The sequence below is a fragment of the Lycium barbarum genome, chromosome 4 (genome assembly GCF_019175385.1).
Source record: "Lycium barbarum isolate Lr01 chromosome 4, ASM1917538v2, whole genome shotgun sequence".
Taxonomy (NCBI): domain Eukaryota; kingdom Viridiplantae; phylum Streptophyta; class Magnoliopsida; order Solanales; family Solanaceae; genus Lycium; species Lycium barbarum.
This window is the reverse complement of record NC_083340.1, coordinates 27,483,892-27,498,986: the sequence shown is the minus strand read 5'-3', so window position 1 is coordinate 27,498,986 and position 15,095 is coordinate 27,483,892. Positions and strand designations below refer to the sequence as shown.

The 15,095-nt window shown below is 34.7% G+C and overlaps 2 protein-coding genes across 4 annotated transcripts; both read left to right on the top strand.

Moving 5' to 3' along the window:
* The first annotated feature begins 443 nt into the window (after nt 1-443).
* Nucleotides 444-8,274, top strand: LOC132635681 (DDT domain-containing protein DDR4). 3 transcript variants are annotated; one of them, XM_060352174.1, is made up of 11 exons: nt 444-902; nt 2,512-2,622; nt 4,998-5,084; nt 5,169-5,206; nt 5,316-5,397; nt 5,574-5,680; nt 5,749-5,902; nt 5,977-6,063; nt 6,199-6,313; nt 6,691-6,733; nt 7,548-8,274. In XM_060352174.1, the coding sequence occupies exons 1-11, from the start codon at nt 798-800 to the stop codon at nt 7,960-7,962; spliced, it is 1,344 nt and encodes a 447-aa protein (XP_060208157.1). In that variant the 5' UTR covers nt 444-797; the 3' UTR covers nt 7,963-8,274. The 3 variants fall into 3 exon arrangements, with proteins under 3 accessions (XP_060208157.1, XP_060208158.1, XP_060208156.1); XM_060352175.1 differs by having other exon boundaries at nt 5,971-6,063; nt 7,554-8,274; XM_060352173.1 differs by having other exon boundaries at nt 446-902; nt 5,971-6,063.
* A 5,364-nt stretch (nt 8,275-13,638) lies between these two features.
* LOC132635680 (uncharacterized) lies at nt 13,639-14,534 on the top strand. Its single transcript, XM_060352171.1, has one exon. The coding sequence runs from the start codon at nt 13,700-13,702 to the stop codon at nt 14,261-14,263; it is 564 nt and encodes a 187-aa protein (XP_060208154.1). The 5' UTR covers nt 13,639-13,699; the 3' UTR covers nt 14,264-14,534.
* The last annotated feature ends 561 nt before the right edge of the window (nt 14,535-15,095 follow it).

Below are 15,095 nucleotides of genomic sequence, written 5' to 3'. Positions count from 1 at the left end.
GATGAGACTTTCTGTTTTTCTGGTTAAGTTATTTTCTCAGTTCCCATTGAATTTAACAAATACAATTTATTAAATATTTTTAGAAAAATTTCAAAATACTTACTTTCTCCGTCCTAATTTATGTGGCACTTTTCTATTCGAGAGTCAATTTGACTAAACTTTGAAGCTAAATTAGATTAGATTAACTCAATATTTTAACATTAAAATTTATATAATTGAAAACTACGTGAAAAGTACTATAAGTTGCAACATTTTCCACCTCATTTTGGTAAAAAAATACATCTTAAAATGTTGGTCAAAGTTTATATAGTTTAAATCTCAAAAAGCGAAAAGTGCCACATAAATTAAGACAAAGAGAGTATTTTTGACAAATCTAGAGGATCAAAACCACTCAGAAATATGTACTTATTTTATTTTAAAGAACCATTATGATATCTTCAAACACAAGAAACCATTTGGTTATTTTCTCTTTCTTTTGAAAAATAAATACGTAATTTTTTTGATACAAAAAACTCAAATTTTGGGAGGTACGGTAAGGTAACTCGGTTCGACACCTGAACCCGAAACGGTGTCCCAACTTCGATCTGACCCGACCCGTCCATGACGCGTGTATATATTTTTTAGGGGGTCCGTAATAATTTACCCTAAGGTAAATCAATTAGGCGGGAAAGTTAAAAGCCCTTGAAAACGCCCGTCTCTCACACAACAATCACATTTCTCTCTCAAAATCCTAGTATATTTGTCATAAACTTAACGGCGACCATCGGTTTCCGTTAAAAAAGCATTACGTCATCAACATGGAAATAGTAGACACAGAGCCAGAGATGACGTCAGAAATGGAACTCTCACGTCATAAGATCCGTCAACGTTGGGAGTTAGCCTCCGTTCTCAACTTTCTCACCGTAAGATTTTACGAAGTTAGCCTTTTTCTTCAGAAATTGCATATTTGACACTTTTTTGTTTTGTTTTGTTTGGTTATATACACAAAACAACTTTTTATGTTCTTCAGAAATTGCATAGTCGACACTTTTTTTGTTTGGTTATACACGAAACAACTTTATATACTCTTCAGAAATTGCATTTTTTGACACTTTTTGTTTTTGTTTAGTTATATACACGAAACAACTTTTTATGTTCTTTAGAAATTGCATATTTGACACTTTTTTTTGTTTGGTTATATACACCAAAACAACTTTATATTTTCTTCAGAAATTGCATATTTGACACTTTTTTTTTTTGTTTGGTCATATACACAAAACAACTTTATATGTTCTTCAGAAATTGCATATTTGACACTTTTTTTTGTTTGGTTATATACACCAAAACAACTTTATATTTTCTTCAGAAATTGCATATTTGACACTTTTTTTTTTGTTTGGTCATATACACAAAACAACTTTATATGTTCTTCAGAAATTGCATATTTGACACTTTTTTTTTGTTTGGTCATATACACAAAACAACTTTATATGTTCTTCAGAAATTGCATATTTGAGTCTTTTTTGTTTTGTTTTGTTTGGTTATATACACAAAACAACTTTTTATGTTCTTCAGAAATTGCATATTTGACACTTTTTTTGTTTGGTTATATACACAAAACAAACTACAACTTTATATATCCATCTAATGTGTGTGAGTTTATTTGTACACGTAAAAATATGTGTGCTAAGATGAGTCGTACATTTGATATCTTTTTGTGCTTGTACATGTACATGTTTAAGGTATTTGAGGATCTTATGAAATGTGAATATGTTTTTGTGGTTGACACATTTGAGTTTGGGAAAATTATGTTTTATGTTTATTGGGAGAAATATTTACGCCACTAGCCCATGTTTTTAGTTTGTTATCCGGTTTAGTTAATATTTGTTTATAAACACCATTTTTATACACTATTATACACTTTTATACAAGGTTGATACATTGTGTGTAATTGCTTTCCCCCCAAGTATAATGTCGTATAATATTGTATATTGGGCTACATGGCGTAATATTTTATTTTGGGATGTATATTTTTGAAAATTTCCTGACGAGTTTTTGGGTGGTGGTTGTTTCCGTATGTGTATATATGTACCCATTCATATGCATCGCACCCATATGGGGATGGCAATTGTGATGGGTTGTAACAGTTAGTTATACTGATTTCATGCATGCTCGAATGAGTAGTTTAATGGTTCTTATTCTTGTTGTGTATATTATTGGGATTACTGCAATTCTTAAATGTATACCTAAAAAGAAACAGTGAAAGTACATTTTGAAGGTATTTGAAGGTTTTGCCCTGCAACTAACAGTTAGAGATATTTTATTTTATTAAATGTAAGATCACAATATTATGGAATGTTGACCTGACGGTGTATATATGCATTTGAAATTTGCTTAAATGGGTTATGCGAGCTTGCTTTTTCCTTCTGATACTTATACATGTAGCCTGATGGGCATTCTGCTATTTATACATATGTACATCATATAAATGTGTTGAATGTATAGTTTGAAGTTCTTTTAAAATGTTTATAGGTTTTTGAGCCGGTGCTTGAATTCAAAGTGAAATTTTCAGCCGAGGAGATAGAAGCAGCCCTCATTGAGCCAAATAATAATCTTGCTCAGCTGCATATAATGCTTCTGAAGGTTTGGTTTTATATTAGTGTTATTTTTGTTACTATTTGTGTGTATACAGCTATGCGTTTGCATTGTGATTTCCAACATCTGTTTGATCTAGTAATATAGCCTTTAGTTCTCTAATACTACTGCAAGGTGACTTTAAGGAAATAATGCACATAGAAGATATCAACCATCATTTCTTTCACTATGATTTCGTCCAGCAGATCTAGTTACTTGTTCTCAATATTTGAATATCCATGCCAAAAACAACTATGGAATTCATGAGCAGCCGGCAGGCCCGGCACAAAAAGAAACTAAACAAGGTTGTTTACCCATATCTGGTACACCATTCTGGCAGGCATTTGGTGGACTATTTGGAGGGGAGAGGAACCATAGAGTTTTTGAAAGCAAAAAGGAATATGTAATTAGCCTTAAGCATAAGTTGTTACTTTTGTTATCCTTTTGGTGCAAGATGTTACTTTTGTTGTTCTTGTGATGTAAATCCTAAGACGTAATACACCACCACCACCTTCTTAATGCTGGCACACAACAAAAAATGGTTTATCCTTGTCCAAAAACCAAAAACCAAAAAAAAAAAAAAGGAGAAGAAGAAGAAGAAGAGAATGAGAAATTATGAATTTAACTGTGATAAAACTGAACAGTTATAGAATTTTAAAGTTGTCCTACACGTCAGAAGAAAGTATTGGTGCTGGAATTGAAGTTTCAACTACAGTTCCTTAACTTGGACGTGCTAAGATAAACTGTACTCTTTCTTTTCTTTCAGGTTCCTTCGCATGTTGACTGACTTTATCATTCTTAGTTAAGTTTTTGCTTTCTGTAAATTTTAGCTGCAACTAATGACCAAAAAGAATCCTGTTAATTTTTTTTAAATGTTACTTACGTTAAGATTTTAATAGCCATGAAATCCTGGGCTGATCAGACTGAGCTATGATGGTGGTTATATTTTCCAGCGTCTCTTTATGCTATTTGCATTCAGAGTAAATCTGAGTATTTTCTTCTCTGTGCATGCATTTCTGATCAATTTGATAATTTCTGCTACAAATCTGATATTGGACAAAATTTGCAGCAATGATCTTGTTCCAGGAGATACATAAAGATAAAAATCGGTTTACTAGATATGTCCCCTTTTGGCCAACTTGATAAAATTAGTTGTTAGGGGATTGAAAAGATTAGTAAAAATTGGAGCAAATAATATTGTTCCTTGAGATATAACAAAGGCAAATATATATTTTCTCTCTTCACTGGATGGGTTTGTGTAAAATGCCATGCATGTTTGGTGCAAATATTTTCATGACTAGGCTGACAACCATTTTTTTTCCCTAACATGCAACACGAGCTTTATATTGTCGAGGCTAAGTTTTTGCTTAGAGTACACACTACTAAAGAAAAGACATGGAAGTAAAACTTTATACTCCAAGCTGTTAATTTGATTTGATGAGATAAACACTGCTTGATTCGTACAGACATTTTCTTGGCTAACCCAGTATGATAGATATCAATAGCATGGCCTGGGAACTGTATCATATGTCAGCCTGGATCTTCAAAAAGAGATAAAGCAGTTTGCAATTCATACTGCCAATTTCATGACTTTGAATAGCCTGCTGGCATAAGATTTTCTTAGACAAGAGACTGACTCTTGAAAGATAATTGATAAATGGGTGCTCTTAGTGGTGATAGTTGATAGCATTTCTGCATTTTCAGAGGATAAGATCAATTCATGAAATTTTACATATGCTGGTCGGCTATGAAAATTGGCTAAGAATCTTTTATTAGGATTTGAGCTAACTAATAACCCGAGCTTTCGAAAAGAAATAGCCCAAGCAAGTCTTTTGTACTTTCTTAAAAGGGAATCTATGCTAATCACTTGTATAAAATTTACAAGTTGTCTTAAAAAGGCGAGCAGTGCATTTTCTGCGAGTAATTACACAAACAAACTTTAGTTAATTTTGCTGTCAAAAATATTTGTCCTACTTTTGGTTTTGTCCAAAATTGTTGTCCATTTTCCTTGAACCGAACATTCTACTACGTTCAAATAACATAGAAATTTTATGCTCCCACTTTTATACCTTACGACTTTATCCTCTATTATGTTCTTTTCCAATACAAAAGCCAAACTATGACACCACATTTTTCTCAACTAATGCTGAACTTGTGACAAGTTATAAGTGGATGAGAAAAATGGGATGGAGGGAGCCCTTACAAGTTATACGTCCCAAGTTTGTCTCTGAAAGTTCCCAAGTTACCTGTTTCAAAAAAAAAAGTTCCCATTCTGCTTTCAAGTTTAAAAAAATTTCATTCCTTTCTGGTTGTAGGCACTCTCAAATTATAAAAATTCTACTTTTCTGACTTTCTTGTTCTAACTTGGTTTGCATATTTCTCAGGGGATACCTCCTGTGAGTAAACTACTGAAGGATTCTAATGGATGGGTGATAGCACTAAGCAAGAAACTTGAAATGTGGTGGCCATGGGTAGGTGATTCTAGCTTTTTACTGGTATGTGCTTGATTCAAAAAGTGAAGATTTCATTCCACTCCTTTTGGCATTTCATTGCAGGTTGCTGAAGGGAATTTCCCTTTGACTGCCAAAAAGGGGTACCATAGTTCTTTCTGTCCTTTCTCCCTCCCAACAAAATGAAACTACTCTGATAGTTTTAGTTTGATGAGAGATGTCTCTTATTCAACTTTTGTTTTTGTTTTCCAGAGAGGAGATGTCCACATACAAGGCACTTGACCCGACAACTCGCCTGCTTATCCTTAAAGCACTTTGTGAAATTCGAGCTGATGTATTGCATCTGTGTTCCCATTCCTTCTTGAATTACTGTGATTTTCTCTAGTGCTCACTCTTCTGCAGCAATAACAATCAAAAGTTGATGAAACAATATATGCTGTTGATCTTTCTTTAACATATTAACAAATTCTGCTTTTAGTGTTGTTCACAAACATTGTTTTATCTTTGCAGCAAGTTGACACCATATCTTACATCAACGATGAAACTAAAAATAGAACCGATTCTTCTGCTTTCCGTAAAGAGAAGCTCGGGGGCAATGGAAATGAAGTTTCATTCTGGTAAGTTCTGAACGTGTAACATTAAGTTTATGCAAGTATGCTTTTGACAGCTTGACATTTCATGACAGGTATGACGGGAATGAAACTATTGGTCATAGATTATACAAGGAAGTTTATCAAGTTGAGTCCATGTCAAAAGTGAAGGACAAGAAAAGGATATCAGCAGTCGCTTCTCAGTGGGAGACACTTGCTACTACTTTTGAAGAATTTCAGAATTTTGTGGTAAGGCCAAAGTTCTCTTTAATTTAACTGTTCAATTGTCGTCACATTCCTTTTGCTATCAATGGTAGGACCAGTTCTCATCAAGTCAAGTTAAATGGGAAGCTGATGTGGGCAAAGCTGTTGAAGCTCATGCTATTCCAGCTCTTCAGAAAATTCAGAGGGTTAGTATCTTTCAGACTGTTTAGACGAGTTATCTCTCTTAGTTCTATAAGCTGAGGATTCTAAGAAAATCTATGCAGAAATGTTTATGTTTTCATCATCAGTTCTTGATGCATATAGATGTTTTCCTTTTACAGAAGAAAGATATGGCTCTGAAGCGACAACAAAGAGAACAAATATTTGTAGAAGGCTTAAAAAACCTTGCAGCTCCTCGTTCTTGCCGGATTCGTAGGCCAGTCAACTACAGAAGCGGTATATATGACTTTGCTTTGTTAATTGATGTTTTCTGATTCTGATATTAATTCCCTTATTGATTCCATAACGTAAGACAAATAAAGTTTATCTTGGGCCTGAAATTCTGTGACATATTTGCAACTCTAGCGATATGTTTCTGTAAGTTTTTAGCAGGGTTTTAGTTCAGGGGAATGCCTAAATATGAGCTTGATATGATATAAGCTTCAAATCATGTTGGCAGATACCAGTGAGACTTTTACATGAGCATGGCAAATAGGGGAGAGCATGGAGACCTTCGGAAATATTGGGAACATAATCATATAGTATATAATTCTAAATAATTTTCTGTTTATTTTCCTACTGTGGATGCTTACGCAAGTGCAATTCATCTGCAGATGATTTTGACAGAGCAATCAAAGAGGCCATAGAAGCAACAAAGTAAGTCTTGCTAGTATGTCATTGTCTCTTCATGTTTGGGTGATTTCATAGGCACTGTCACAAAGTTTCTCTGTATGTCATTCAATCAACTACACTCATCCTACACAAAGGCTCTGTTTCCCTCTAGTTTGAGAATATCTTACGGTTATAGTTGGTAAGTTTTTAAATGCTGTCAAACTGAGTTCCTGCTGAATGATTAGTCCATTGGAGGTAGCCTGGTCATTAGGTTAGAAGCTCCCAAAAATTGCTAGGATTCATTGCTGAATCTGTAAGCCTGTCACACTTGCAATGTGAATCTAATCACTTTGCCTTGCACCAAGTGATGCCCTGTCATTTGTGGAACTTATTTTGTCACTGATTATGATCAATTATTTGTTATTGTAAATTGCATCCAAAGAAAAAAGTATTACTTACATTGCCCCAAAAATGGCTGAATAGTGAAGCCACCTAAGAACAATGTCTAGTTTCATGCTCCCTTCTGCCGCTACTGTGCTGTTTGACCCCCCTTAACTGCATGTTAATTAGCAGTAACCCCGCCGTACATGAAGTCTTGTCAACAAGAATGATGTGAGCATAAACTATCTACTCAAGCATATGTGAACACTGTGCAACCACCTTTAGTTGCAGTAATGGTTGGCAGTTCCAATTTTTTTCTTTTTTTAAAAAAATTTTCTAATTGTTTTTTCATGTCAAAGCTTGTTTTGACTTTATAATCATTTCATCTACATCCAAGTTCTGTTCCATTCGTGGCACAATGAATTTTGTCCATTATAGATCATAACCTTGGTTTACTGGCAAATAATTTCCGGTTAAGCAAAAGGAAGGCACATGAAGACCCAACAAATGAAACTAGACCCAATGAGCATGGCCTCATGAATGAAACCAATTCGCTGGACTCCTCTCCAGCATCTAACTCAATAAGCAGTGACACCACAGACAGTGGAACTGAGAGTGATAGGCTTCAAGGAAGCAATGATGACGTCGATGATACCGCTGATGAGGTTAATGAAGCTGATCCTGATGAAGATGGAGCTGACTCAATGAAGGAAAACAGTCGGTTGGACCATAGGCCAAGCAATTGTCGCCAGAGTAAGAGAATAGCTGGAGTAACTGGCTATGCTGTTCCAGAAAGCCCTTACATAGGTGCAAAAAATAGGTTGAGGCAAAGACCTATCGTCAATACGGCTGCTGAGTCTGTTGTCATTCCTGGTTCAGAAGATGAAAACTGATCAAGATTTACTTGCAACAGGAGGGCGTGCCATGAGAACTTATCTTTATTTTGGTGCTGTTTTGTTTATTATCCATCCAAGCCAAGTGAATATGGGTTAGGAAAAGCAAAGCAGTTGTTACCACCTTAGTCATACTTTTGTCCTATAGTAATTGCTAGCAGCATGGCTTCAGAAAATTGTCTGTAAACTTATTTTTTTTTTGGTCAAAGTTGTCTGTAAACTTTTAGAAAGCTGTAAGTTTAGTTAATGCTTCATTAATTTTCTGTAAAGCCACTAAGTTAAAGGTGCTCTTACGCATTGTTGTTTGCTATAGTTCTGTGGAGTGTTCCCCTGTCTGCTTACTGCTATGAATTTGCCTTTCCCACACTGTTTAGCAAGCGAAAATACAAGGAAAAGAGAGGATGACTACACCAGTAAACAATTACGATTCAGTATAGAAGTTCCGTGAAAACTCAATCGAAATATGGGGAGTTGTTTGGAATATCAATATGCAAGTTTTCAGAGAACTCAAAAAATAGGGAGTTATTTGGAATGAGTAACTTAAGTCTGGCAAGTCTCTTACCAGGTTCCGTTATGATTTGACAATACTTGCTAGCTTGAACTGAATTCGCACATGATATTTTGCAAATCTAGATAATTAATTGTGCTCTAGGTTATGAAGAATAGAGCTATTTTGATTCAGGCAAAAGGAATTAGAAGGGGGACCTATCCAAAGAATAGTCCAAGGTTATAATTTTTTATAGTTTAATCCTTAGAATCAATTTCAAACTAGCGAAACTGAAGTTAAAAATTGCAGGTTTGAAGTTTTGAACTTTAGACATTAGGGTTTGGCGTTTGAGGTTGGGACTGTCAAGTCTAATTTCAAATATTTGAAATTGGTACATTTAGTGCGCGTTTCGAACTTCAAATTTTTAAGTCATAAGTTAGGCTTGACCGTCTTTAACTTTGTACCTAATCAAATTTAGCCATGATCTCAAATTTTTTTAACATGTCGTCACTCCTTTTAATACAAAAAGGATATTTGGGCAAAACCACCCTTACCAAATACGGCTCCAGTATAGGGTACTTGAGTTCAGAGCCTTTACAAGTGAAATTTTCATCATAATATGTTGGATCCCGAATGTTATAAAGAAGCTTGTTCGACCACTAGAACACAATCATGGTTCTTGGAGTTTCAACTCCAGAACATTGGCTTTGAGTTCATAAGAGGTAATATGAGTAAAAAAAAAATTTTCCACGTTATTTGTACCTGTTTTTTCGCTCAGTTACATGTGTTAGCAAGAGTTAAAGGTTTCAGCAAACCGAGTAGCAACTGTCATGGCAAACGAGTGGAAAGATGAGAATGACAAAGTTATGCCTGTAAAAAAGTTATGCCTGTAAAACAGTGGCTAGAAGAAAGAAGAGCTCACTAGAGAAAAACATTGCGCGACTTAATAATTTTTTAAAACTTATCATTTAGATTTATTGAGATACTTTTTTGCCTATGTGATATAGGCAGAGATGCAACGACTGAGAGACAAAATTAACCATATCAGATAGAACAGTCAAGGCAGAAGCGCAACTCAAGGTGAGCTTTTCAATTGTCATACGCGACGTGATTCTTGAAACTAAATGTGTTTTCTGCTCATCCGGTAATATTTTTTTGCTATAGGATAAGCTAAACTTAAGGCCCAAAACTTGAAGCAAGCGTTTGACGTCTCTGTCAAAAGAGTAAACACTATATTGGAAATAGCTTGGTAAAAAGGAGTTAATGGACTTCTCAAAATGACAATGTTGGCAGTGTTGGAAAGGAAAATGCAGATATAAAGGAGCATTTTATTGTGGAGCAATGAAATCACAGACACGCATGAGATCAGGATCCGAGGAGGTGATAAGGAAGAAAATAAGATTACTGGATGCAGCCAGAGCGTTAATGATGGTATAGTATCAGGTTTTTTGTATGACAGGCTACAAAAAGAAGTTATCTGTTTAGGCAAGTTTTGTGAGACAAAAGAGTCAAATTTGAACACTAAAGATAAAGAAATTAAGGTGAAGTATTACCATAAAACAAAATTCTCTTAATCTTTTTCATCTTAAAGTCCTTACACACATTCATCCTCTTCATTTCATCATATTTTTTTTTTCAATCTGTTTGATGTTTCCAGATGCTAATGAAGAAGATCGAGACGCTGTCAAAGGCCATAGAAGTTTACTGAAAGAAAACCAAAAGTGAAGTAAGAAGGTCAGTTCATATTTTCCCTGCTTCTCTTCTTCATCCATTCTCCGTTCATTTTTCTTTTCTGCTTGAGTCCTCCAAACCTGTCATCGAATGTATGTTGGATCCTCCAAACGCTATGCATTTTTGGAGGATCCACCACGGGCGCGGCGGGCTTTTCGAATGATCCGAGCGACTTAAACTTTTTTGTGCACCATCATTGGAGCATACTAATTTTAAAGATGGTCTACATTTGAATTAGGTTTATGAGAACATCTTGAAAATTCATGTAATGGCATAAAAAGTGGAGCTGCTCTCTTGGTTCATCAGTCTAATTCTTGCATTTCTGGTATTTACAAAGAGTGAAAGTGATCGCAGGAATAAAGATCTAATTCTTAGCGTTAGATTCAGATGAGTAAAAATAATTGAAAGTTTGATCTTTTTTCCTAATGCCCACACATCTTACAGCAGTGTTGTTCTTGATTTCCCTAATGGAGTATTATTTTGTATCTAAGCAATAGAACTATTGATATTAACCTTATATAAATGTGCACCATTAGAAGAAGAAGTGGAACTACTAATCTTAAACGGAGACACCAACTCATCCCCTCAGTTAATATGGAACACTTAACCCCTAAGCAATTGTTATTTTTTGTTGTTTGCAGCCTTATATTTGCTGGTTACTCCATCACAAGAGAAAAAAAATTCAACTCTTTCCTCAAAGGTCTTCATCACATGTATTGGATGTCTCAAACTAGAAGATAGTTTCATATCAGAACAAGCTTGCAATAACCTCAGAAAATGTATTTAGATTCTATACTCACAAGTTCGTTATTGTGATTGAAGTAATGGTACATAAAGTACCTTTGGCATATGCGGCTAAAATAATTTTTGTACTAAATTAATCATGTTGGGCCCAACGATATGTGTGTACGAAAGAGGTATTCTGTTTCGGAAGGCCTTCACTTTCTTTCTGCAGTATTTGAATCTCGATGTCTATTGTGTTAGGTTAAAAATTGGAGGAAAAAAAATGAACACGAGTAATAATATTTATGACGAGAAATGTCAAAAGATGCTCAATTTTAGTTGTAGGCTAGAGCAATTTTTGGTGGAGACAATATTTCTCTTCGCCTAATGCTGCTAGTGGTGATATGTTGAGTCTTTTCTTATAGTTCATTTTTTCGTATTTGTTAAGCTTGGAATATCAAGAATCTAAATTTGACTAACCAAGTAAAAAACACTTACAAATGTTTACACAGTTACGGAAATGCCAGAAGTTGCATTTCTTAAATAACAAAGCCCATCTAAAAGTGTTTCTTCACACTTCTAGAGGAAGCTGAGGGCAAAGGTAGCCCGGTGCACTAAGCTCCCACTATGCACTGAGCCAGGACTTTCACTAAGGGGGGTCAAAATATAAAAAAATAAAACTATGAAGAAGCCAAGGGGTGTCAATATGTAATACGTGTACATAAAAAGAAAAACTTTACCTAGCTACACAGTGTAACTTTCCGACAAAGGGGCGTCGGTTGATACTCTTCAGCTACATGTGGCTCCGCCACAGCGTGGGACACTTCTAGAGGAAAATAAAATTAAAATTGTCCCTTAGCCTTATTCTGTCACCAATCCAAGTATCTAAACATGCACAGCCATGACATCTTTCTATATCACTGTAGGCAGCAGGGCTTCAACCTTGTAGAGGCTGCAAAAATTAAGACTGTCATACCACTATTCTTTTACCATTCCATGAATTTAACACGAGCAATCTTGGCATATTTGTATCCAGTTTGTAACTGCAGACAGTGGTTTGGCATCGTTTCATCCAAATATTAGCCAACGACAATTCCATCTCAAAAGACAATGTATTACCAAACAAATGAAATGGTATTAAGCTGATGAAAAAATCTAACGTAACATCTTTATCAAGGTTGAAAGTGAAACTAACATGATATAAAGAGAAATTAACTTTCATAATTATTTTTCGATCTCAACAGTCAACCTACATACATATTATAATTATTTCCCTAATGATACCTATATTAACACTTATATATTTTATTATTATTATACTCATGATACCGATTTAAAACTTTATCGTTATTCATTGATTATACCTAATTCAAGCTCCACGAAACATTTATGAAGTTTCAAGCTCTACGGACTTTCCAAATCCAGTATAATACTTGAAGTTTCGAATTCCAGCCTCTTGTGATGGGGTTGTTCCGTGTCTTAGCTAAGAATATTTTTATCCAAATATTATTTTCATATAAAAAATAACTACTTTCTAATTACATTTGAAATAATATTTAAACTTTAAATGCCTGCTCAAAACCATTCCACCTAATTTTTTGAGAAATTGATATAAATAGTTGTACACCAAAATAATAGCCAGTAAATATATATTTTCTTGTATATTGACCTATAATATACATAAAATATACATTTTTGTTATATACTCCCTCCGTTTACTTTTACTTGTTTACTATACTAGAAATAAAATTTCATTTTTACTTGTCCACTTTAGCAAATCAAGAGAAAGACAAACTTTCTTGTTTTACCCTTAGTATTATTTACTCATTTTCAAATCATTTTCCAAGTCTATTGAAACTATACATCAATTAATATGACTATTATGATGAAATATATATTGCATTTACTAATTTTTAAGGGGCGTGTAAAGTAAATAGTGGACTAGTAAAAGTGAACTAAGAGAGTATATTATATATTTTTTTATGAATTTGACTAGCGAATATAATTATTTTTGGCCGACCAGCCAAATGTGTAACTTGCCCGAATTTTCCCAAAAGCGAACTTCATAGTGCTATTGCTAAAAGGCAACTTTTTGCGCGGATTACCCTTCAAAGGCTCTGCTCTTTAATTTTTGCCCCACAAATTACTGGTCTTTAATTTTTGTCCTTTGCTCAAAAAGGTGGCCGAAAATACCCCAAAATTCTGGGTTCAAACCTCCGCTCAGTAAAAAAAAAAAAGAAAAAAAATCGCAAGGCAAGACTTTGCAAAAAGTCTACCTTATGCGGCAAAGTATACCTTAAGGCATAACTAAAGTCTGCCTTATGCGGTAGACATTGCCTTAAGCATAACTAAAAGTTTGCTTTTAAGGCAAAGTCTGTTGGATACAGCAGACTTTTAGTTTTGTCTTAAGGCAAAGTCTACAAAGTCTGCCTTATGCGGTAGACTTTTCGCGAAGCCTTGTCTTGCAATTTTTTGTTTTTGTTTTGATGATTAAACCGTGGTTCAAACCCAGAACCTCGGGGTATTTTAGGCGAAGCACAAAAATTAAAGACCAACAATTTGAGGGATGAAAATTGAAGACCACCCCCAAAGAATTAACAATCGTGCAAATTGCCCGCTAAAAGGGCTAGGTCCAGTACCAGGTTGGGCTACGTTTGGGTCATACTTAATAAGCCCAACAATTTAACCCCAACAGAGACCCTAGCCCACTTAGTATATAAAATGAAAAGTGAAGCAATGAAAAGAAAAGCTGTTGTTTTTAGGGTTCATCAAAACGTCTAAGGAATTCAATTCAAAATGAGACCTCTAGATGAACAAGAAACCACACAAGTCTTCGAAAAGCTTCACAAATTCGTAGGTAACAACCTCAAAAACATAGTCGAAAACCCATCACATGAAGGACCAGACAACACACCTGGTCGTTACTGTTTCCGTCTTCAAAGAAACAGAGTTTATTATGTCTCTGAATCCCTCGTTAAACGTGCCACAAACATAAAGCGTGACAACTTAGTTTCATTGGGTACCCAAATAGGTAAATTCACTAAAGGTGGTAAATTTCACCTTACTGTACAGTGTTTGGGTATGTTAGCAGCACATTCGAAGCATAAAGTGTGGTTGAAACCTACTTCAGAGATGAGTTTTTTGTATGGTAATAATGTTTTGAAAGGTGGGGTTGGGAGAATTACCGAGAGTATTAGTGAACATGATGGGGTTGTTGTGTTTTCGATGTCGGATGTGGCGTTGGGATTTGGTGTTGCAGCGAAGAGTACTCAAGATTGTAGGAAAATGGATCCTAATGGTATTGTTGTTCTTCATCAAGCTGATATTGGTGAGTATTTGAGGATGGAAGATGATCTTTAAATTTGGATTTTGGGGGGTTTATGTTTGTGTAATCCAATTTTGGTGTCGTTGTATGTTTGCTCAAGTATGAGTTTTCAGAAAACTTTTATATATTGCTTACTGGTGGAATCATTCTTTCTATTTTTCTTGCTTTAATTTGTTAATGCGAACTTAGAAAATGTTGGCACTCATGTTATATAGTTCAGCCACATTCCCTAGATCACCTGCTCTCTATGTCAACTCTGCTCTTGCCTTTCTCCAATAAAGGTAACTAATGCTAGGTTTCTTATTACTTGAGATCAAATCAAGCTCAGTGATACGTGTAGTGTAGAGTTTTGAGGTTCAGTTTGAGTATATTGTTGGTTTCTTTGTTGTTTCGCGGTTTACTTAATTAGAAGTTATTATCTGCTATGATGTTAAAGTTTCAATGTCATTTACATAAATTTTTGGTGTGCTGGAGACTTTTGGCAGGAGTGTATGAGTTTCTTTGTTTTTGTTTTGTCTATTTACTTCAGGTTTTACTTGAGACTACCATGTGATATATGATTTATCTTTTAGTTATAAGAAATTTGAAAACAATGTTAATAAAATGGCAAAATACTGTCCAGACTCCAATATATAGTCTCTTAATTTGCGTGTAGTGATGAATAATGATGTGTAGACACACGGCATTACTCTATAGATTAAGATTCATGTTTATGAGCAATCAGTGGAAGTGTAGAGAGTGTCATTAAGTAGTGAATGTTGCACATATTTGGTTGAGTTTTCTTTTTCTGTTTGAGAGGAGAATAAAGTCATAAACTAAAGAAATATTAAAAGCAATTGAAGCTACAGGAGATGCAACTTAAAACTG